The sequence below is a fragment of the Hyposmocoma kahamanoa genome, unplaced genomic scaffold, assembly GCF_003589595.1.
Source record: "Hyposmocoma kahamanoa isolate Upper Pololo Valley unplaced genomic scaffold, ASM358959v1 116, whole genome shotgun sequence".
Taxonomy (NCBI): domain Eukaryota; kingdom Metazoa; phylum Arthropoda; class Insecta; order Lepidoptera; family Cosmopterigidae; genus Hyposmocoma; species Hyposmocoma kahamanoa.
Window position 1 is genome coordinate 4,775,412 of NW_020653391.1, and position 25,365 is coordinate 4,800,776.

General features: G+C 36.6%; 2 protein-coding genes across 2 annotated transcripts in view; one reads left to right on the forward strand and one right to left on the reverse strand.

The window, feature by feature from the left end:
• Nucleotides 1-14,710, forward strand: part of LOC113239860 (prolow-density lipoprotein receptor-related protein 1) — a 76,465-nt gene extending 61,755 nt beyond the window's left edge. The window contains exons 31-38 of the mRNA XM_026477010.1: nt 3,530-3,632; nt 4,936-5,061; nt 5,784-6,010; nt 7,249-7,582; nt 8,296-8,462; nt 9,878-9,979; nt 11,675-11,759; nt 13,876-14,710. Of these exons, the coding sequence (XP_026332795.1) occupies nt 3,530-3,632; nt 4,936-5,061; nt 5,784-6,010; nt 7,249-7,582; nt 8,296-8,462; nt 9,878-9,979; nt 11,675-11,759; nt 13,876-13,986 (1,255 nt within the window). The 3' untranslated portion in view covers nt 13,987-14,710. The remainder of the gene's footprint in view (nt 1-3,529; nt 3,633-4,935; nt 5,062-5,783; nt 6,011-7,248; nt 7,583-8,295; nt 8,463-9,877; nt 9,980-11,674; nt 11,760-13,875) is intronic.
• Nucleotides 14,711-14,812: 102 nt separating this feature from the next.
• On the reverse strand, nt 14,813-16,183 carry LOC113239772 (26S proteasome regulatory subunit 8). The gene has a single exon (XM_026476884.1). It carries the CDS (start codon nt 16,081-16,083, stop codon nt 14,875-14,877), a length of 1,209 nt encoding a protein of 402 aa, XP_026332669.1. The 5' UTR covers nt 16,084-16,183; the 3' UTR covers nt 14,813-14,874.
• Between the last annotated feature and the right edge of the window lie 9,182 nt (nt 16,184-25,365).

The following is a 25,365-nucleotide window of genomic DNA, read 5'->3' on the forward strand; positions in this document are numbered from 1 at the left end:
TAACCGAATTAAAAAAAAGGAGGATGTTATACCGTCGGCTGTATGTATGTTTTATGTATATATTCCGATTTCTACGTCAATTGTGGACCGATTTTGAAAATTCTTTTTTTTATTTTATATTATTTTCATTTATTAAATATTATTTTTTAATTAATTATATAATTTCTAAGTTTTAGAGTAGCAAGTTCATTTATATTTTATTTATTTTTCGAGGGTATATTAATTCCTACTTTACTATTCATTATTGGGGTTTAAATCAACCTGAACGAATTCAAGCTGGGGTATATTTATTATGACCTGGAAAGACAAAATATCAATGATACAAGTTTTTCTATGGCCTGCGGTTTATTTCCAGGTCATGTGCTACTGATTTATTTTAATCGACTTAAAAAAAGGAGGAGGTTCTCAATTCGACTGTATTGTTATTTAGTATATACATCGGCGAAAATTATTGAATCTGCAATGTCAAAAAGACTGATTGCATTCCTTGAAAAGTTTAGGGTGATACATGATAGTCAACACGGTTTTCGCAAAAATAGAACAACGATCTTAGCTATATATAAGTATGTACAAAAAATTCTAGACATAATACATGATAAAAAATATGCTGTCGGCCTGCTACTCGACATGAGCAAGGCTTACGACAGAGTAAATTACAAGATTTTACTTGACAAACTCTATGGCCTTGGTATAAGAGGCATAGCTTTTGATTGGTTCCGGTCGTACCTCCGGAATAGATCTCAGTGTGTTGAAATTGAAAACATCAACTTTGATACAGGTAGAATTGAACATGTTAGGTCTGATGCAATCTCTACCATAGGATCGATTCCTCAGGGGAGTGTACTGGGCTGTGTTCTGTTTTTAGTATATGTAAACGACCTCCCCCCATCGATACCATTTGACAGTGTATTGTTTGCGGATGACGTCTCTATAATTTTGTCTAGCACATGTGTCAATACATTAAAGAGCGATTTGGATGTTGTGCTGGATTCGATTGCGGAATGGCTTGATCGTAACAATCTGGAATTAAACCTTAAAAAAACAAAGTTGATACAATTTAGGCCCTACCAAAAAAAAGCTTTAGATTTTAAATATCAATACAAATTAAATAAATTAGAAATTGTGGATTCGGTTACAATGTTGGGTGTCGACATAGACTCACACTTAAATTGGAAACCCCATATCCAAAAACTTTCAAACTGTTTGTCGTCATTCGTGTATGCCCTTAGGCATTTAAAGTGTGTTACAAATAAAAAAACAGCCCTCTCTGCGTATTATGCGTTTGCTCAGTCACGACTGGCTTACGGGATTGTACTGTAGGGGAACTGCTGTACCTGCCAGCAAGTTTTCGTCCTACAGAAAAAAATTATAAGAATACTAACAAATATACGCCAAACGGAATCCTGTAAGCCTTACTTTATAAAATTAAATATACTTACTCTTACTTGCGTATACATTTTTGAATCTAGTAAATTTGTTAAAAAATTTGAATACTTGTACACTCCAGTAAATTTAATACGACGTAAAAACCGTTATCAAAATAAACTTAAACTTCCTTTTTCTGACTTAAAATTATTTTCTTGCGCTCCACATTCAATGTTAATAAAAATATATAACCACATACCTAATTATATTAAAAATTTGGAAAAAAAAACGGATTTCGAAAAACAATTGAAGGATTTCTTGACAAAAAAAAAGTTACTATAATATATCCGAATTTTTCGAAGATAAGTGGGATACCTGAGACATACCTAGAGATAAAGCACTTGTAACTGTATATAATATTCCTAATGAATGCTTGTAATACTTGAAATTATAATAATTTTTAGATGTAAATTATTGTCCACAATTAATTAATTAATACGTAAATTATAATTTATTTTAAAATAAAAATGTATTGCAATTATAACGTCAATATTAAGTAGTATTTAGTAATAATTAAAAATAGATGTAATATAATAAGCTGTATAAATGAACTACGTTCAAGGTTACAATATGTAAATTGTAGCCTTATACTTGCCACACCCTTACAGGGTATTACATGTATGTACCAAATAAATGTATAAGTGTAATCTGTACCATACATGTAAAATGCAAAGTAAATAAATAAAAATAAAGTATCTATGTTACGCGATAACTCCGGTATTTGTGAACCTATTTTGTGGATTCTTTTTGTGGGAAAGAGGTTACCTCAGTATTGGTCCCATTTAAATTTGAAGGAAATATTCCACGCCTAAGGGTGGCAAAACTAGGGGATAGTACACTTTCCGGTAACCGATTTCAATAAAATAGATGTAATTCCATGAACTTTTGAGTTCGGTTTTTTTAGTACTCAGTACTGAGTTTAATTTAAATATAAGTGCGCATTTGTTCTCCACCTCTCCTGATGAAAAGCGACAACGAGGTCGACAATAGAGCATGCACACCTAAATAATGCCTATTCACTATCGCCTGGAAAAGGCCCAACATATAGGTAGCGTTCAGGGAATAAGTCAGCATTTCCACCCACTCCATATTCTGCTATTAGAAACTAAGATTTTTGCTAAACTAGTCCTAGGTGCTTTTATATAAAAAAAAGTGTAATTTCTGGTAACTGGTAGACGTTTAGTGAAAGTAGACTAATCGAGAAAGAAGATCGATGGTTCCGAAGGCTGTATTTAAAACTAGGCCGCAAATAAGCAAAATGACCACTTTTCAGGAGAGAGATTCAAAGATTCTAGCAAGAAATTAGTTCATAACTTTTTTTTATGCCTATCTATACCACCTCAAAAGAACTACATTATGCAAATCGATACCTCCAACTCTACGCCAACTTTATTTTTTGGTCATTTTCTGTTATTTTTATAAACAGCCATATTTATTTACTAATATTATAGTCCCCGAATTTTGTCAAAAAACATATAAAGAAAAAACAAAATTCCAAAAATACAGAAAACGAATTTTGCGAAAAAAATAAGGAAACGAAAAACAAAATAAAAACAGAATGGGTCCAAAAATTAAGTTCGCGTAGATCGAAATTATGCATTATATAAAATTTATAACTTTATTATTTAAGAGTCTATACAACCTCAAATGGGTTTGGTTGATTTCGCATAACAGTCAAAGTGTTGAATCAATCACTATGTAAAAAAATATATAGTAAAATTGATTCCTGAAAATTTTCACGATAGAAAAAAAACACAAATTCACACCGAAATTGTACAAGAAAACCACTATATTGAATAGGTACTTTACATATACCAATGATTTTTTTTTTATATCAACTGAACTAAATAGAACACGTGTACTATACGATATATATTTTTCAAATGGCTTACATTTGGTTTGTAAAAAAATAAATTCTGAAATAAAACCAGCCCCTCAATCCAAACAAAATGAACCGTATTAGTACGGGAAAATTTTGAATTCGACTCATAAATAGGAGAGTTATAAAATTTTTGCCTAGGTGTATACATAATTTGGTTCATGTAGTTTCATGTGGTTTTATTATACCTACCAAGGATACGAATTTACATAAGCGTCCTTTCAGGATGAAAAAGTTGTACATAACATCAGCAGAGGCACGAAAATTGGTCGAAGCGAACACCACAAACAACGAAACCATCATCACTAATGTCGGTCGTCCTTCCAAGGTATGCCTACGAAACTGTAAGGGATGCTATATCCCGAATTTTAAATATTGGTTTCTCTTCATCATTCGGTGTCACCAAAAGTGTTTAACGTTTAAGCGAAAATTTTAAAATGTTCTAAATTTTTTGTACATATCGATCGAGTTCTTAGGTTTTCGCGATTATTACGCATTATGAAACTATTGTTTCGGATCTTATCGCGTATATTTGTTTTTTTCAAACAAATTCATGATCACGGGATAGTCAACCTTTAGTTGGTTTGAAAAAATAAAACAAGACTGCAATCCGAAAAATGGGTTACCTACTTGAGATAAAATGTTACGTCGTCCCATGGATTTTTTTTTATAGTCTTCAAGGTTAATATGGAGAATCGGACTGGTTCTCGCAACCTCCATGACGCAGTAACGTCTGTGTTGCAATCTTTAACAGCGTCGCTGTCAACAAGATTTCGATCCGAAAAGCAGCTTCATTTCCAATTTTTGAGCAAATTTCTGTAAGTCTCATTTGATTCTAAATTTCAAATTTAGACTTACAGAAATTTACAAATGTAAGGCTTACAAATTGGATCAAACATTGAAAATAAATCAGCAGCCTGCTCGTTCACACCTTGAAATGTAAAAAAACATACAAAATACGACATACAGGTAACTAAATTTTTCGAGAAATCACTTTTTTGGCTGTTCATCGTTAGAGCAAATGTTCTTTCGAGATTTTGATGCATCGAGGTGGCAAACCTTAGATCTCACGGTTCATAGGTCAGACGGACAATCGAGCCAACGTTTTGAAGCAATTAGTGTTCGATCAAACGGCATTTTATCTTATATAAGTAAGGAACCCATTTTTCGGATTGCAGTCTTGTTTTATTTTTTCAAACCAACAAAAGGCTGACTATCCCGTGACCATGAATTTGTTTGAACAAAAACAAATAGACGCGATTTAGATCGGAAAAATAGTTTCATATCCATTGCGTAACAATCGTAAGAATTCGATTTGCTCAGAAATTCCAACAGACGTGAATCATTATTAATACAAATACAAAGATCGAACACTCAGAAAAAACACTCAGAAAAAATTCCGGATCGAAGGAGTTTTTTCTGAGTATTCGATCTTTGTATTAATAATTATAACAAACTAATGGAGTAATTTTCCAAAAAATAATTGAATATCAATTCAATAAAAATTTAATTAAACGTGAATCAGTTTCAACGATTTGTGGAGGAAAGGGAATTTAAAAAATATACATATAACTTACATATATGTCTCTTGGGTCATTAATGTTGTTCTAAAATCGTCCTTCACATTGCAGATAGCTGTAGACTGGATAACAGACAACGTCTATTTCGTGGATAGCACACCGTCTGCAAGACTAATGAGAGTTTGCAACGTTAAGCAGAAATTGTGTGCTCGCTTGCAAAAACTACCTAATGCCGAGGTAAAAAATAGTATAATCGCTCAGTTTCCCTAAAAGGCAAAGTCGTGTAAAGCTCAAAAGGTGAAAATAACGATAGTTTACGAAAAGTGACCAAAATAAACTTTTTTTATTGTAAGAATAAGTGCGCATTTCTGCCGCCCTTACTTGAAAAGGTGTTTGTGACTAAAACTCAAAACCGAGAAAACAGAACAAAGAAATGAAATTATAAAAAATATCTCTTTTCTCTTGCGGTAACTTCATACCTTATCCACCTAGAAAAAATTAGTGACAGATCGGCCTTTTTGACTGATCACGGTAAAAAACTGACACTGACTCAAGCCTAGTGGCCGCCATTATGAAATAATATTAATAACAATTTTTCGAAAAAATGTCACGTCCTTTCAACTAACGGCGGCAGATTTGACCTTCACATCACCTGATGGAATGTGACAATGTAGAGGTGTAAACACTTGATGCGAATCTTTGGCATATCTACAACATAGAGTTGGAACCCTTGCCTTCGTCTAGTCTTCCGATGATAGAAAGGGGATGACGGAATAATTTCGTGGAATTCCGTCGCACGTTCTCCGTGCTATATCATGTAGAATACTTATAAGCAGGCAACTTTACGGCGGTGTTAAAGGCTTTGCATCTTCGCCTCTACTAAATCCGATCACCGATAAGGCTCTTGACAGGCTTCTGGATGGAAACCAGTGTGGCCAGTGATATGGTATGCATTACAGGTAACAGCACTGGTAGTAGATCCAGCACATCGCCGCATGTTCTACTGCGTCACAAAAGACTTTGAGTCCGTTATTTGGTCTGCAACTCTCTCAGGACAGAAGGTCATGGATATAGCCACAGTGCACAATTGTACTGGATTAGCTGTGGATTCTTTTAAGAAGATCGTGTACATCGCTGAAACTGGTCCCGCTCATATTTTGTGGATGGACTATGAAGGTGGACAACTGTAAGTTTTTCATCGTGTAATAAATCGGTTATATTATATTATTATATATTATTAATCTGCGGTGGCCCGTGTGGAAGTCCTTGAATCGACTTCCTTCCTAAGTTAGCTAAGTCTAACCCGATATGTCAGTGGTTCCCCACGACAGTTCATGAAGCACTTGGTCGTGTGCCCACCGTACCCTAACACCTGTACGAGGGAAGATCTCTACGCGGCCATGGATAACACAATCAAGGTGGCAACTTGCTGTTTAAAGTCAATATAGTCCTAGAAGTATCGACACGATACGAGAAAGATCGTGTTATGCTATTAGATTAAGTAGCACGTTAACTTCTTCCCGTGGGTACCGTTAGTTACCAACTTAGAGTAAATAACCAGAAACTCATCAAGCAAATACGCCTTATATCACTTCTAATATCAACTCTCGTTTGCTCTGAAATCACAAATAAGAAAACTGAAATAGTACAGCGCCAACAACTAACCTGTGTGTACGTCTCCGTATACTCCAAAAATATTCTGTATTTATTGTAATAAAGATAATATCTCCAACAATGGGGGCTTTTCCATTCGGTGGTCTGGGAAAAACAGCAAAATATCTAATTCCAATATAAACGGAATCCCATTTCATCGGTAATTAAATATTAAATGTGTAAAGCGTGGTAACTGGGCGGTACCGCAAGGCGGCCGCACGAAAACTTTCGTGTCGTGTAACTGGGCGCTTAGGTCACCACGGCTTTAATCTTTTGACCGCAACTGATAAAAACTAGTTTTGGTCCCTAGACACCAAGCCTATATAGTGATATGACATGTTATAAATTTCCGCCTGATATTAATTCCATTCTCCTAAGTCAAAGAAAAACATACCTGAACATAAAATGCAACTATGAATCCATATTTAACTAGAATATACATTTGACGCAAATAATATTTTAATATTTACTTATTACTTTCAATTGAAAATGAAACGGTTTCATTGACGCTTTAAGACGTATCAGCCAAGTTAATGTAAGACACTTTAAAGCGTCCATGGCGGTCAAACAGTAGAATAAATCTGTTAAATGGGCAAAGCGATGACTATAGATAGATATGGCTGTAGGTGCATTCCTATAGCCAAACCCTCTTGCAATAGGAAAACAAATCACAAGAAACCATATCATATTTGAATAGACTTCTCCAGTTAATACATGGTAATTTGGATGTAGAATTGGTACAAAATAATCAGTGTCTGCACTAAATTTCAGGAAAATGTTCATATCAGACGATCCCTATCTACAAGCACCACATGACCTCGCAATATATGAAGACCATATATATTTCCTAGTCGCGAACTCGTTCAAACTGAGCCGCTGCATGCTGTATTCCACAAAGCGGTGCGAACATTACTTGCAAAGAGTTTTCGACGCTAACACGTTCGTAATAAGACACGAAAGCGTGCAAAGGGATGATGTTGAGGACTTGTGTAGTGATCAGCAGTGTCAAAATATATGTGTTCTGGATGATAAAGGAGCAGCCTGTCTATGTGACAATGGGAGTGTAGAGAAAAATGGCGCTTGTCCCGAAGTTGATTCTTCTCTGGTACGTATTGATTTGGTAATGTTGCTCGTCAATTTAATATGAATTTCGAAATATTTTATATCGGCCTTTTATCTTTAATCTCAACATATTTCACTTGTAATACAACACTAATAATACAAAGATCGCACAAGAAAAATAAAGGTTCAAGTCCAACATGGTCGACGATACTTTTTATGTGTATTCGATCTTATTGTGATACTTACTACTTAACTTATTGTAAACGGAATTTTTAGGCACTTTCCAGAACATCATGACCAGAACCAATTTAGAAAAGTTTATTTCCCAAATTGGTCCTACCGGGAATCGGACCCGGTACCTCCACGTCCAGCGCCCATAATGTAAACCGTTAGGGCGCATTTATTCGCCACGAATTTCAACGCGCTCACCCCGCGCGGTCGAGGAGCGGAGTCCGCGTTGCCGCCGCGCAGCGACTGCGTGCGTCTAACTGTCATGGCAAAATACGCTCTATTTGTTTAGCCTTTACGTTTTAACTTAAATGAGTGTACCGGACACGCGGGCAAATCTGGCTTGAATCTGGTCTACGCGGCGGCCGCGTGATTGTATTATTCAGAGGAATTTAAATGTTGCTGCCTAGTAAATTGAATTTAGATTTACCATTATTGTACATGAAGACATGGTAAGTGAATGGTCACCGCGCGGCGGTCGCGCGAAAACTCGCCGCAATGTTTATGTAAATATAACATCTATTCCAGTTGCCCTTGTTCAACGGCTGGGCTCACCACGATCTAGAAAATGTGCACAGACTCCCACTGTCTGTAGCTCTGATTTTGGCTCTGTTATTTATAACTTACATCTTTGTATGCATTTACTATGTGCGACGCAGAAGCCAACGGGAGCGACAACAGCTACCTTATGCACAGTGAGTACTAATAATAATATAAGTCATCTAATCAGATACCTAGGATCCATTGGTTAATATTACAAACTTTTTAACAGCCTCTGAGTTATATGCTCCATGCTACTAACAAATAGCATGGAGCATATAACTCAGAGGATTGCTAATTTCCATAATAGAGATTGTTGTTTTGAAAAAAAGGTCAAAATCCTGTCTTATACATAGATTAATAATACCTGGAAGAATATAAGAATTCAGTTTTTTTCCATGTAATATTATTCAAATATTGATCATGAGTTAAAATTATTTTCTGGACTTTGCCAAGAATGCGTGTCAATAGATGGCGTAGTGTGGTACATTAATTAACGCTTCCTAATATGGATCGATGGCGCTAAACTTAAACAAAATAAAAGAGTAGCCGGAGTATTCATAAAAATATATAGATTTTAAGACTTTCGTGGTTATTCACTAAATATCGGGAAAATAAAAAGAAGTTATACCGTGGTAAGAAACCTGTTACTAGTGATAATCATTCATAAAAATATGTGTCATAAGCGCCATCTAGTTGATTTGTTTGTAATCACTAGAAATTAGAGTTGCCTTGATAAAGTGCAGTTGGTCAATTATTTACAAAAATAGCTGTTTGGTAAATACCCGACTAAGTAGCTAAATATCCGACTCGCTGCCTTGTACTACGATTAACAGTCCTCTAGAATTATTTGTCCATGGTATTATAAACATCTTAAGAGCTTTGCTTATTGTTAGAAGTAATAGTAATAAAAATGGACTTAATAAATACACTATACGATCATGTAACCAGTCAATGACTATATGCTCGTATACATACACCGATGTACGGTTTATATGTCTGTGTATGGGGGCATCGGGTTTACACGCAAACACCTCCAAAATGCTGTTGGCGCTGGTCCGCTACCTGCTCATCAGCGAGGCAGCACTCTTACGAACACTGTTGACGCTACAGAAGCAGGGCAGCCCCAACTGTGCTCGGTTTTTAAGTACTTTAAATCACAGGCTGCTCGTATAGGAGATTTGGCAGTCGACTTGAGTCAGCGGCTCAGCGGTGGCAACCGTTAGTCGTGCGGAGCGCGACGGGAATTGAGCGTGCCTACAGTTCCTATACTAATCTGGAAAATAGGGAGTGTGCTATATGTGGATCCCGGGAGGTTCACCTAAGGCACTAGCCTTACAGAGAACCGGATGAAGTCCGTGCAAACGTGCTGATCCGAGGTTGGGACCTGATTTAGATGGTCCCTGTGCGTGTTCATTTGCACAGGTCATAGTGCCGTTCGGAGGGAGAGTCACTATAATCAAAAGTAATGTAGAAAGATGAGGCTGCGCGTATAGGTAGAAACTCCGACAGTACTTTTTGAATAGCTTGATTGAAACGAAGTCAAAAACTTTGTTCTATTACATTTCAGAGTGCACTTCCAAAACACCCTGGCAGAATCTGAAGGAACTACTCCGTTAAGCATTTCAGAAATGTCGCCTGGCTCCAGCGGTTTAGAAATGCCGCCCACTGGGTATGTAGACACCTGCAGTAGATTTATTAATACTATTAAATATATATTACAGATATATTGTATAAATACCGCAGTACCTTACCCGAAAAACATTTGAGAACTAGCTTTGATGAACCTGCACTCTGTTGGTATAAAGCGGCAAAATGTGGCGCTCATTAATTTTTTTTATTCCTGTACTTAATCTGTCAATTATAATTTCATAAACGACATCATAAAGGCGTTCTTTTTAGTTCTGAATTAAAACTCAATTACTTAAGGTCTCGCCACTGAGCTGAAAAATTTCATTAAAGTTTTGTACACGGAACCATAATGAATATTATAGTACTGTTGAACCTTCATATTCTGCAGGTAACCGCCTTCGATATCCTTGTGAAATAGAACTCCTTAATCATGTGAAGTGGACTGTATATTCATAGAAACTTATGTCGATCTGACTTACAATCATGAACACGTCTACTACTAAGAGCGCAAGAAAACGATTAATCCAAGAATCTAATTAAACTGATAATCGCTTATATTTAAACCGGTACGGTGTCTCCCACACCGTACCGGTCCTATCAATGGGTTGCTACGCCGCTCGGCCAATCAGAGCTCCTGAATTGTTCATTTTCCTGTGAATTCTAGCTCTGACCGGCCAGGCGCGTACGGCTTCTTCACATAATTAAGGAGTTTCATTTCACAAGGATATCGAAGGCGGTTACCTGAAGAATATGAAGGTTCAACAAGTACTGTACACAGAACTATAATGAGTTTCAAAAAAAGAACGTCAAATTTTTGCTAATTAAATTAGGACGCTATTCAAACGATATACTGCCTGCTGATGAGGTGAATTCGCCTAAAAGTCTTGCAACCGATGATTGGTTAAAATATATGCGGCACTTGGTCAGTTCTATTCCATCTCTTTGGTTTTTGTTTTGTAGCATTTGTTTGGCTTTCATATAAATATATGAAGACGCCGTATGATGGCCTTTTTCTTACCGTAGTACATGGGTTAAAATTTATTTAAAAAAAATTAAATGTTCAATAAATATACATTACTTATTGGTTCTATTTCATAATTTTATTTATTTGTAGAAAAAGTATTTTATGCAATCATTACATAATTAGGTCTTAAAATCTCGTATCTACTCGTACTCGTACACGTATCTTAACGTACTTTAAGAATCCTGATATTGAACGATTGCATATAATACTATTATGATATTACCTGTAGCAGAGACGTCGAAACCAATTGAAAAGTCAAAAAAGAAAGGGTGCTATTATATCTATTCATGAAGGTAAACTTTCTAGAGTATCTCCCTATCACAAAAACACCAAATTCCACCGAGATGATTATAGAAAAACCAAAGCGTTTCTTGTGCACCCCGGTTTAAAGTTGCCACTCGATTATTGTAACCAATGCCTAATGCAATAACTGCCTCAGTGGCCGAACGGTTACCATGCCGGGCTGCCATGCACAGGTCCCAGGTTAGATTCCCGGGTCGAGAGACATATTTGTATGGCCTACATTTATTTCTCTCGTGAGTTTGAGTGTAATTTGTGGTTTTCTATGTGTGTGTCCATGGCACCCGCGACACAGGGTTTTCCCTAGTGCGGGGCTATGTTGAGTGTGTGCGTTATTATTATTAAATGGAACGCTCAGCCTTATTTTAGAATAGCGATGTATAAAATGAATATTCTTTGTTTATATTTAAGGTCTAGAAGACAGGAGTTTACTAATCCCTTGCAGTTCATGAGAGACGTCTGGCAAAAGTCGGTCCGAAAACAAAATCGCCCCATTGTAAGTATCTACAACTATAAATGAATGTGGCGCTATAAACCTCACCGGTTTTGACCCATTCATGCCTGTGAATTCCAAACCACCTGGGTTATTTTTTCCCGTAATTCATCTATATCATTATGTTCCTAAATTTTTTGTCTCAAGGCAAGATAATACATTCAACGCCCACCAACACAAAAAATACGTATCTGTTATATTAACACAAAAAAATCACAAGGAAAGAAATGTATATGTGTAGTGTAGTTTAAATAGACAGTTCAGGTTTTTTTTTTTCAAATTTGGTGGCACTCCCTGGACAACATCAACGCCCCCCAATTACTTCCGATGCCGATGTTTGTGTGCGTTATTTATTATGTCTCATGGATCACATTGTTATCAAACCTACTTAGGGATCATTAGAAAGCGTTATTGTTTAACTGTATCTTGGTCCTTAGCGCTAATAATTAATAATAAACTTTTTAAACCGACTACATAATTTGTTTATAAAAACTGATCAAATATTTTACAGCGTTGTCTATTGGCATAATATTGAACTATTGATTATTATAATACAGTTTAACCTTTATTTTTTCCATTTTTAAATGAGTTTAACACATTTTTTTAATACAGTTTTCTAGTTTAAGTTGTCAAGAAATAAGAAAACTGTTCTAATCTTAGACTTTTTTTCCATCCTCTAAGGTTTTAATAAAGAATACAATAATTAAATAATTAATACGTCCATGAAATATAGCCTGTATAAACGTATGTCAAAACGTCATGACGTCAAGTCAAGTTTCGATGATTTTAATGGCGTTATCAATGTTATCGTCTAATTAAACGGCATAATGTACGAAGTGGTAATACATCACATAAAACAGACAAATTAAATATATAAATGAAAACATGTTCCTAATTCACCTGATAGAATGCCGAGCAGCTTTATTTGATTGATTATTGCCTCTCCCCATCGGAAACTGCGTCTTTTCCGAGTCGAGGCGTATAATTGCGCTTCACAACTGGCAGATCGGAAACTTTTAACATTTCTAATCGGAACAATAGTTGATTTAACTCACAAATTAGAAAAATATAATAGGAATCAGGTTCATCTTCTCGCTCAGAAACCCATCTGATTTCGAGACTACCCGATCGAATCGATTTCTATTTGAATCAAAATCAGGGCTCAGGGCAGGGCGTTTACTCCCGATTGCTTCCGACATCCCTCCGAAACAATTACTGTCAGATTCAAATAAATAATACTCGTCGACCAGAAATAGAGACGAAATAAGGGCCCTACATTCCTGGTAACTCATCAGTGATACATTACTTATAAATATCAACTCTCGTTTGCACTAAAGTATAGACAGGCCAACAACTGACCTATGTGTACGTATACGTATATTCTAAAAATATTCTGTATTTATTGTAATAAAGATAATATCTCTAACAATGGCGTGCTGTTCCAGTCGGTGGTGTGGGGAAAAACAGCAAAACATGTAATTACAAAAGAAACAGAATCAAATTTCATCGGTAATTAAATGTAATTTTGCAATTTTCGTCCATTATTACAAAGCTCTAGTTAACTGACCGAATTAAAGTGAAACAATTGACGACACGGACCGAATTGTTTCAAATTCGGGCTGGCCAATCGGAGCGCAGTTGTCACAGTAATGATAGTATGGCAGAATAATTTTCAAACAAATTAAATTACATTTCGTCTCTATTTCTGGTTATATACTCGATGGTAATACTCGACCAAATTAAGAACCAGTAGGTACAGAGTACTAAAAAAAACCGACCTCAAATTTCATTATCACCTAGTTTGCCACCCTTAGAGGTGGAATATTTTCTTCAAATTCAAATGAGATCATTTCCGAGGTAACCTCGTTCCAACAAAAAAGAATCGTCGAAATCGGTTCACAAATTACGGAGTTATTGCGTAACATACATAAAAAAACAGTCGAATTGTGAATTTCCTCCTTTTTTTTCAAGTCGGTTAAAAAGAAGCTTGATGCGAATGAAGCTTCGTACTTGACATTGTCTTTTGTCGTTTGGTCGAGTATTACTTATTTGACAGTAATTGTTTCGGACAGTTCTGTGCCGTACCAATATAAAAATTAACAATTTTTGTTCCTTGCAGGGCACAGCTGGGTTGGAGATAGTCGTGCCGCCACTCGATGTGTCTGACACGGAGTCCGATATTGATGACAGGGATAGGGCGTCCATTGTCGGGAAAAAAGGAAAGAAATAAATTATATTTCTTGAAAAAACGTGAAAGATGTCTTCCCCCTGTCGCCGAGCCGAGAAATTAGAATATTATACGCATAATTTATACCGATGAGTCTAAACATTAGATTCGCCAAGTCTGATTAAATTTGTATTAATTAAGTACCTACCTGAACGAATTCATGAAAAAAAAATCAAGATGTTCCACATAAAATGTCCATACTCCCTCATGTAGTATTAACTGTTAAGTTGCCTTTTTTGCTTTCATGGAAAAGCACTTCACTCTAACCTCTTTAATTTACATGAAGAGGATTTAAAAGTTTTGCATTTATAATTGTTTTTCATGTCACAATTAAAGCAGATGTCAAAATAGCACTTATATACCGCCCACTAGAACTTGAATGTAGGGCGGGCAGCTTCAAAGTAGCTTTATACAATTACTCGCGGGCTGTATAAGATGCTTTAATTAAATAGAAATAAGTTTGAAGTCAGGTTCGGTAGAACTTAATATAATTTTTTTACCATTTTTCAATGATTTATTATGTTGATTTCATATGTGAATGAATACAATAAGTTTTACCCATAATGTATTACTATTTTGTGAAGTAAGTAATAAGGTGTGCTTTTAAATATAATTGTGTAATTTAGGATTAATAAGTTGATAAGTATTAGTTATGATAAAGCATAATTAATCACTGTTTAACTGTCTCTAATGAATTTGTATTTCATTAAATAAATTTGAATAAACGTCTTTTATGTATGAAGATTATATTATTTCACAGACTTATTTTACTGCATTAAAAATACAGAGGAAATAATAAAAGAAAACAGACAATTTATTAGAAAAAAAAAGGTATATTTTAATTAATTTTCTAAAAACAAGCAGTATTTTAAAATGTAAAGAATATGCAAGTTATTTCCAGAGTTTCTTAATAGACATATTTTTCTCAGAATCTTTCTGCATTACTTTAGCTACGGCCATTTCAAAGTCCTCCTGCGTGACATGGACACGACGTTCACGGAGAGCGTACATTCCTGCTTCTGTGCAGACGCCTTTAACTTCTGCACCAGAAGCACCAGGCATCAACTCTGCAATCTTACGGAGGTTGATTCCTCTAGTTAGATTCATTTTTCTGGAGTGAATTTTCAAAATGTCCAATCGAGCTTCTTCATTTGGTGGAGGGAACTCAATCTTCCTATCAATACGTCCAGGTCTCAACAATGCTGGATCCAAGATATCAATTCTGTTTGTTGCCATGATGACTTTTATATTTTTTGTAGCCTCGAAGCCATCCAGTTGGTTAAGTAACTCCAACATAGTTCTTTGTACTTCGGAGTCACCACCGCTACCAGATTCAATACGAGATGATCCAATAGAATCAATTTCGTCCATGAAAATGATAGACGGAGCATGTTCTCTAGCCATTACAAAGAGTTCTCGCACCATGCGACTGCCTTCACCAATAAACTTCTGCACCAACTCAGAGCCAGATACACGAATAAATGTACACTCTGTATGATGAGCTACAGCTCTGGCAAGCAGTGTCTTGCCAGTGCCCGGAGGCCCGTACAAAAGTACTCCTTTAGGTTGAGCTATGCCAAGTGCATCAAACAACTCGGGATGTTTAACAGGTAGTTCAATTACCTCCTTAATCTCCTTGATTTGCTTATCCAAGCCTCCTACCATCTCATAAGTTGAGTCTGGAACCTTCTCGACCATCATAAGAGATACTAATGGATCGACTTTGTTGGGCAGGATTTTGTGAAGAGTGTAGCTCTCGTTTCGCAGTGCGACGCGGCAGTTGGCTGTTACATCGTTAATATCGACGTTCTTATCGAGGTCTACTACGAACTTGCCCTCAGGATGAACCTTGACAAGCACTTTTTTCTTGTCCATAGGTTTTACAACTTCGCCCACGTAAGAACCCTGCTCCTGTAGCAACTGGAGCTCCTCCCGCAGCATGCGTACTTTCGCGTTCAGCTCATTTCTTTGGGCCTGTAGACGACGAAGATTTTGAGATTTTTCGGCCACGATGAGTTGTAATTCTTCAATCTTTGTGATGTAGTATGGCCTAAAGCCCTCTCCCTTCGCGTTATCCACCTCCATCTTCGTTAAAGTCATGATGGAGGATTTTTGTATCACATGAACTTTTTCAATAAAAGCTTATTATCGAAAATTATTAGATCGGCACAAAACCACACAGCATTTGTTTCTAATGGCAGCCAGCTGTCAAAATTTATCCAAGTCACGCAGTGAGCGACATGTGAAATTATAAAAATACTACTATAAACAATATTATACATTTCATTATATGACATAATGAAAATTATGATTGATTTATTTTATTGCTACTAAAGACATTTGCTAAATAATTTGTAAAGGCATTAAATTAATTTTTCTAGGCTCATTTAGAACGGCTGGAGTTGACGAATTAAAAACACATGCGGACGGCATTTATTGACAACTATAAAATATATTTTTTTAAGGCAATACTTATTGCCATTGATTAGTGTTCGGATTCGCTCTGGACCTTTTGGAGGGAAAAGTGTTTTTATTTTGACTTTCAATTATTTTGTGAAATCTAGTTTAAAGTGGAATAGGATAGTGCTATTGTGCCTTAATCGAAGATTAAAACTCGAAATTATACGAATCTCGAACTAAAATACCCGTATCGGCCCGTTCTAAAGAATCCCGAGTCAATCCAAGCACGCCGCCGCCTCAAATTGCCTATCCTCTTTGTGGCGGCCATATTTACAGAAAAACTTATTTTTATGTTTTTGGCTGAAGGACTTTGTTTCCATAGCCAGAAATAAATTAATAAAAAAATAAAAAAATTGATTAGTGTTCCTTTGTCAAAATTACTGCAGCGTTCACAAATTTTTATTAAATTTTATGTAAAAACTTTTACGCATTTTTGATTCTGTAAAGCACATCAGATTTGAAAAATATTTTTCTGATGTATGTAGTGCTTAGAGGATGGAAAAAAAATGGAAGAAGTGTCCAAAAACGTAGTGCTTAAATTCTCTTTGTGTCCAAAGACTGTGGTGACAATGTCTTCTTTAAGTCAACATTTGTAAAGTAAAATAACCATAATAATAACCAAATTAATATACAAATAAACTCATCATCATGTAATATTCAGTGTAAAGCAAAACAACAATTAAAACCTTATTCGTCCAGTATGAATGTTGCAAGAGATTGCTTAATAGCTATTAGCACATTTATATTTCTGAGCCACATATTTTATAGAATAATATGGTTAATTCGTCTAGTCACTTTAACGCATTGGTGCTATCTCTTGTATTCGTATTCTGGAAATCCACACACGACTCATAAATACAATATTGTTTTTTATGTCACATTGTTGGCCGCAGGAGTTATTCCCAGCATTTATTATCCATCGTTACGAAACTACGTTACTATTTTGAGTATGCTTCCACAACTACATTTGTTACTACTTTTGCATGACGTCTACTGTAATATTAAAAATCGCTCAACCGCTATTCTGACTCCGCTAATGAAGATCTTGAATCTTTACACTGCAGTGAGTCTTGTGTCTGTTGTTTGGACGATTATAAACGTTATAAAACCAACATTTAAAATTTAAAAGATCCGCAAGTAAATTTAATATGTATCTACTTTTTACATAATTAATAAGTACGTAACAAAGAACAACAATGTCTGCAAGTTCTGTCAGTAATTTAAATAAAGCAATTAAGCCCGCTACCGCTAGTCCGGGAAGTGATAAAGATGTGAGTGCGAAAAAAGTTGTAGTAACCGCTGCTCTCGTTTTATTCACAGTGTATATAATTATACATTTTCTTTGGCTATTTCGACTTGGAACCTTGGCACATTGGAGTTATTTAGTCGGTGTCACAATATATCCTGAAAACTCTAAATATAGCATGTGGCTCAGCGCAAGTCTGTTCCTGTTCATATCAATAGGCTCTTTAATACCGCATTTTTTGTGTCCGCGACTGAAGAATTTAGCTCTGGCATTAAGTGTACCACCGCAACTACACATGTTGCTTTTGTTAAACAAATTACACAAAAATTTAGAGCAGTATTTTTCATCATCTAAAACAATTACAACAATTATTGTCAGAATTTACACTTTAACGACTTTAACTTCAGCCGTATGGACGATTTTCAATATATTTCTGTGACATTAGTCTTTTGTTTATTTTATTTTATTTCATCTTCTATTAATAATTTTGTCGGTAAAATAATGAAAGCCGTTAACTTAAGAAAGAGAAGCTATTGACATGTTTTTGAATTATTGTATCTGAATACGTGTGAACCACAATAGGTAACGGCTGAGTGGATTTTTCTAAAGAACCTACCAATGATATGAGCTAAAACAGGCTCTAGGTAGTTTATATGCAAAAATATTTATTGTATCTATTTACATGAACGTTGATAAAAATGAGGTGAAATAATCATTTCGAACCTTTTTTTCGGGAAATTACTCATTGCTAATAGTTTAGCTGGAAACCATCAAGTCGAGACGAGTCGTCTTTGCTGGTGTCTATCGAGAGTCAACCTGCCAACACTCATGAAGATACCGGGTGGCCGTTTCCTGACTCCTCAGAGGCATTGACGGACAAAGGGAAATGCCAGCACCAAAATAAAAGCACCAGCACTTAGGTTATCCATGGTCATGAAAGGAGTAGACCAATCAATAGCACCAGAGGTGTCAGTTTTAGAGGAGGAATTGCACAATCAACCCAGCAACGGTGACGGCAAGCTTCTTGACTTACTTCAAAGATATTTCAGAGCGCACAAGAGTACAGAGAATATACATACGGTGTGTATAAAGTTCTGAATATAATTTAGGGAAGACTGATTGCTAATAATAGACGAATGACAGAATGACATTGAGAACCGCATTCAGAGCCTACAGGAACCATGGCGTACGCGCCTTATGAGGTCACCACCATACCAGCGACATACAACTGCGTCGACAGGTGTAACCTGTTACTACGATAACGTTTATACGGAAGGTTACAAGTTTTTATAGAAGTTCGGCCGGAACATAATTTCCCATTTCACTTCTCATGCTTTCTCATTAAATGTTTTTTATTTTGATGTTTTGATTTCCCAGTTTTTCCTTATTACGAATTGTAAGTGTTTTATTTTTTCCATTGAAATGTATTGGTTGCTAGACATGAGCGCCGGGCCCGCGCGCCGCCCCGCCACCGCGTTTTTCCTCGCGCCGCGCCGCCGCCGACAAATGCAATCGGCGCGCCGTTCAGATCGATCAGGCGCTCCGATCGTACGCGCGCGCACGCTTCCGTATTGTGTATGTGAGTGGCCCGCCAGAAATGGCGAAGCCAGAAAATGACTTTTCTAAGATAAAACTTATTTTTTTTATAAAATGTAAGTTCGCATTTGACCTTCATCTCACCTGATGGAAAGTGACGATGAGGTCGACGATAGATGAATGCCTATTCACTTTTGCCATGAAAAGGTCCAAGTTATAACGTGCAGGGAACTAGTCTGCAGGCAGGGAATAACACTCCATAGCCGTTCGCCATATAAATGTGGAAGCGTAACGCTTCGTGCGAATCTTTGGAATATCCACAACATAGAGGTGGAACCCAAATCTACGCCTAGTCCCCCGGTGATGGAAAGGGGAAAGCGGAATTAAATCATGTAATTCCATCGCACACTCTCCATGATATATCCTGTAAAATACCGATAAGCTGGCAACTTTACGGCGGTGTTCAAGGCTCTGCAGCTTCGCCTCCACTAATTTCGAGCCACCTCTTCTTGGCACGGTTGTCAATTGAATAAAAGGTAGCCAGATGGTATGTAACAGAGCCATAAAAGGTAGCAATAGTACACCATTCACGATCGGACTTGTGCTTAGTACAGCTGAAGCAACTGTCCCTATCTACCGATCCGAGATGTCACTAACTACCGACCCGTGAGACAGGGTTTTCCGGAGAGACTACGGGTTCGACGGCAAGACCAGGATACAGCGGGCGCCCGGGCCAAGCCCTCCGCCAGTGATACGCCTTTGCTGGCGTTCCTGACGGACCCGGACTTGGGTATGGACTCGCTGGGGCTTGTGGTTAGCTGCAGAGACGGACATGTTTGTCTGCCCCGGTTTTGCATGTGTCCGGGTCGTCTGTCTCGTGAGCAGCTAGCGCGTCTTAGTGGCGGTCTAGTCCTGTATGCGAGGAGATGCGCGGGGCACGTGAGTTGCCTTTTAAGTTGGGAGTTATGTCCGGACATTGTCGAAGGACACTGCGACTGGCATCTCCGGTACTAGCCCGGAGAGCTAGTAGAGGATAAGCTAGATATCCTCCGGTCCCTCCAGCCGCTTATGAGCTAAAACAGGCTCTAGGTAGTTTATATGCTAATAAACTGCCTCCATGGCCGAACGGTTACCATGCCGGACTGCCACGCAGAGGTCCCAGGTCCGATTCCCGGGACGGGAGAAATATTTGTATGGCCTACATTTATTTCTCTCGTGAGTTTGGGTGTAATTTGTGATTGTCTATGTGTGTATCCATGGCACCCGCGACACAGGGTTTCCCTAGTATAGCCCCGCACTAGGGAATTGAGTGTGTGCGTTATTATTATTATTATTATTACTATGCAAAAATATTTATTGTATCTATTTATATGAACGTTGGGAAGTGAGCTGTTCTGTTATAATTAATTAAGTAAAACTCCACTTAAATCTTCTAATCTTTATTTCGATCAGCTCCGTACAAGCACAAGAGAGGAGAGAGTCTATATTACGCGGGCTGTCAATATCACCGACGTCATAGGGATGTCCCTACTACAACATCCTTTCTCTACAGTTAATCACTAACAAAGAAATAGTTCTTATTTCCTAACACAACATCCTTTCTCTGCTAATCTGCCTAAAATAATATATATATATAAATGTTTGTATAGCCTATATTTACTTCTCTCGTGAGTTTGGGTGTAATTTGTGGTTGTCTATGTATGTGTTCTTGGCACCTGCGACACAGGATTTCCCTAGTGCGGGGCTATGTTGAGTGTGTGCGTTATTATTATTTCTCTATAATTTCTAATCATTAACAATCAAGTAATTCTTATTTACTAACACATAACATAATCTTTACACCAACTCGGTTTAGTTCTTATTCTACTTGAACATCTATGACTATTTAGAGGCCTTTCCATACTTTTATGAATTACCTCAGTATTATTTTGCCCTGCAAAATCTTCTTCATTTTCTAAGCTATTTCTATCCTTCTCATGATAAACATTGGAACAATTATTTGGTATTTTTCCTTTATTACTCACTGTTACTATACCTTCTTCTTCAAAAGAAGATTGTGCAGAATCACTACAGAAAGGTGCAGGAATCAAATGCCATCTATTCCTTCGATAAATTGTTCCCTCTGACCTTACAAGGTATGACCTCAGTTCCTTTGCCTTTCTTTCAATTACACCGTATTTCCTTAAATCTACAATTCAGACTCCTATCCTATCTCCTGTATTTAAATCACTCAATGGAACTGCTCTGTATTTATTATTATAATACTTTGACATTCTTTTTGGAAATAAAGTCTTTGTGAATATTAGTGTTAACTTTTAATTTATCTGGATGCATTGGTACAGTCTCCCTACACTTTCTATTGAACAATAACTCATTAGGGCTATAGCCACATTCCATGGGAGTATTTCTGTAAGAAAGTAAAGCCAAGTAAACATCAGAATAATTTTTAACAGAGTTTTTGCAATTTTAACTTCGGCTTCAGCACATCCATTGCTTTGTGAATAGTATGGACTACTTGTTATATGATCAAAATTATAAGCATTGGCAAATTCCTGGAATTTGCTCTTAAATTGTGTTCCACAGTCTGTTCTTACCACTTCTGGGATGCCAAATCTTGCAAAAGTTTCTTTACAAATCTGTATTACACAAGTTTCTGTTAACTCTTTTAAAAAAAACATATCTATATATCTTGAGTAATAATCTATGAACAGAATATACCATTTCCCATCATACTTAAATAAATCTATACCAATTTTTTGCTATGCTCTTGTTGTAGAAGAGATGCCTATCTCTTCTACAACCATAGGTTCCTTTAAATTTATTCTTTTCTCCACACACTCAGGAGAATTATTAATCAGTAATTTAATTTGGCTAGACAAACCCTTCCACCATACAGACTACTTAGCCCGCTCCCTACATTTGGTAATTCCTAGATGTTCTTTATGCAAGTCAATCAATGTTTGTTTTTGTAAACTAGCCGGTATAAGAATTCTGGAATTATATAAGATCAAATCGTCTTGAACTGAAAAGTTCTGTTTTTATTGGTAATAATCTGTTACATTCCCAAGTACTTTGCATTTCCGAGGCCAACCATTTAAAGTATAATCTCTCAATGTTATGCATAACTCACATATTGATTGTTATTTCCTTATTTTGTTTAATTTTTTATCTGTATACCCTGACCCAATCAAATTAATGGTTAATTCCTCATTGCCTGTCTGTGTATCTTTAAATCATTCTAGATAGTGCGTTGGCTACTACTAAGGTCTTTCCAGGAACATAAGTTACAACATAAGGATATCTCATTAACTGCAATCGAAATCTTAATAATCGAGGAGTTAAGTCGTCCAGAGGTTTTGTTTGTAATATTTGAACCAATGGCTTATGATCTGTTTCTAAAGTTAACTCTAGAACCATTATGTAATCCTTGAATTTATTAACTGCCCAGGATAAAGCCAAACACTCTTTTTCAATTCCTTTCACTATTGTTCAAGGTTCGATTTGACTTTCACTATTGTTCAAGGTTCGATAACAAATAACCTCTCTACTGCCATCCTTATTTTCTTGTAATAATACCGCCCCTAATCCATATGAACTACTGTCAGCTGATATAATATTTTTTTTTATTAGGATCATGATGTTTTAAGGCTGGAGCGTTCTGTATATTGTCTTTTATTTTATTGAAAGTCATCTTAAGAACCATGTCCCATCTAACCAGCACTTTGTCTTTTAATAATTCATTTCGTGGTTCTAAGATGTTAGTTTTATTTGGAATGAATCTACCGACATAATTAACCAGACCCAAAAATTGCATCAATTGTTTCTTATTCATTGGCTTCTTGAACTGTTTTATACTGTCTGCTCTTTCAAGATCTAATGGAATCCCTTCTGCACTTATTGTGTGTCCCAAATACGTGACTTTTTCAACCCCAAAAACACATTTTTCCTTGTTTATTGTCAACCCTTCTTTATGTAGTCTGAATAATACCTCTTTCAGTAATTTATTGTGACTTTCTTTATCTTTCGTGTACAATAGTACCTCATCAACATAAACCCCTACTACCTCCAAATCACTGAACAAATTGGAAAATTTCATAGAAAAATATTCTGGTGCACAGTTCAAACCCATAGGTAGTCGGTTGTTACCTTTTTTGACTCATCATTTAAAGATATTTGAAAAACCTAGACGTGGCATCAATTTTCGAAAATACTTTGCACCCTTCAGCCTGGCTAAAGTTAATTCGACTTTATGTATTGGAAAAATCGGCCGCAATATGTTTTTGTTGACTGCAGTATAATCTCCACATATTCTTACCCCGTCTTTGCCCTTAGGCACCACCACAATAGGTGAAACAAACATAGTTGGTTCTTCAATAGGTGATACAATGTCTTTCCTAACTATTGTATCTAATTCCTGTTTAACCTTGTCCAACTGTTTAACCTTGTCCAACAAAGGTACCACTCTGGGAGCAGTCTGTACAAATGGTTTAGGATTGTCCACCAATGTTATAGCAAATTTATCTTTTAACACCCCCAAGTCATCAAAAATACCTGTATACATATTTTCTACTTCCTCTATCTTTAGTATACTATTTTCCATACCTATACTGAATAAGTTCAAAATAATGTTCATTTTTCTAATGGTAGGCAGCCCCAAGATTGGTCTTTTCAAGTCTTTTAATACATACATTTTCCCGGAATAACGATGCCTTCTAAATTTTAAATTCGCAAACACCCATCCTAATACTTGTAACGACTTGCCATCTGGGCCTCTAATAACCTCTCCACAATACTAAATGTAATGTCATTACTAAATGATTTGACATAAGATAACGGTATAGCTACTATATCAGCTCCTGTATCAACTAAAAATTTTATAACTGTTTCGAATTTGCCAAAATATACCTCAATATCAGCCCTAAAATCAGCATCGGTACAATCAATGTAGTTTACTTTCTTTCAGTCCTTACAACACTTGGCATAACAACAGTTGACCGACTTTATTGCATTTGCAGCAATTAATCTTTGCCGCTGGGTACTGTTCCTTAGAATGAAACTTCCATTTGCCACATCACCAACACCTCTTATTTTGTCTTTTCTCCATCTTATTCACTTCCAGATAATTTTCTTCTCTATACAACATTTTACTCTTTTCCCTCTGCTCTTCAGCCTGATTTGCCGAATTAATAGCCTCTTCTAAGGTCAAGCCGTACATGAGTTGTAATCTCTCGCTGGCTTTCTTGTCTTGCTTGCCAACTATCAGCCTATCTCTTGTTAATTCCTTCTCTCAGGCATTCATACTCACATGTTTCTGCCAACTTGTACAAATCCGTGACATATTCATTGATAGATTCATTAATGCCTTGATAACTCATATTAAATTTTACTCTTTCAAAAATTACATTTTTTCTCGGATTAAAGTACAATTCAAAGGCTTGAAGCACTCCTTCATAATTTTCCAATTTAGACAAGTTATGTTTTAGTAACTCTTCTGCCCTTTCTCCCATTAAATATATTAATAAATTTATTTTCACTTTTCCTTCGCGAGCGTCATTGCCACTAATCTCCATATATCTAACAAACCGCTTCTTCCACGTTTGCCACTTTTCTGCTTGAAAATCAAACTGCTCCGGAGCCACAACATTTTGAAGAGGATTTACTTTTTTCTCGGCCATGATTCGAATCCCGCTGCCTCCATGTTCTGTTATAATTAATTAAGTAAAACTCCACTTAGGTCTTCTAATCTTTATTTCGATCAGCTCCATACAAGCACAAGAGAAGAGAGAGTATATATTACGCGGGCTGTCAATATGACCGACGTCATAGGGATGTCCCTACTACAATATGAGCGTACCTTACAGCTCCGCCACTAATGAGGAGATTTGGTAGTGGACTCAGAGTCAACGGCTTAGCGGTGGCAACTGCTAGTTATGCAATGCGCAACGGAAAGTGAGCGTGCCTACAGCTCCGGTACCTATCTGAAAAATAGGGAGGCGTACGTGCACCCGGGGCGGCTTACCCGAGGCACTAGCCTCTCGAAGAACCGGATGAAGTAAGGTGACAGAGGTCTGTGAGAACCAGGTCCACTGGCTGATTTGGGGTCAGAACCTGAACTTGTAAGGTTCCTGTGTGTGCACGAG

Excerpts from the sequence above, each read along its gene's own strand:
- LOC113239772 (XM_026476884.1), bottom strand. The coding sequence starts at position 16,083 with ATGACTTTAACGAAGATGGAGGTGGATAACGCGAAGGGAGAGGGCTTT.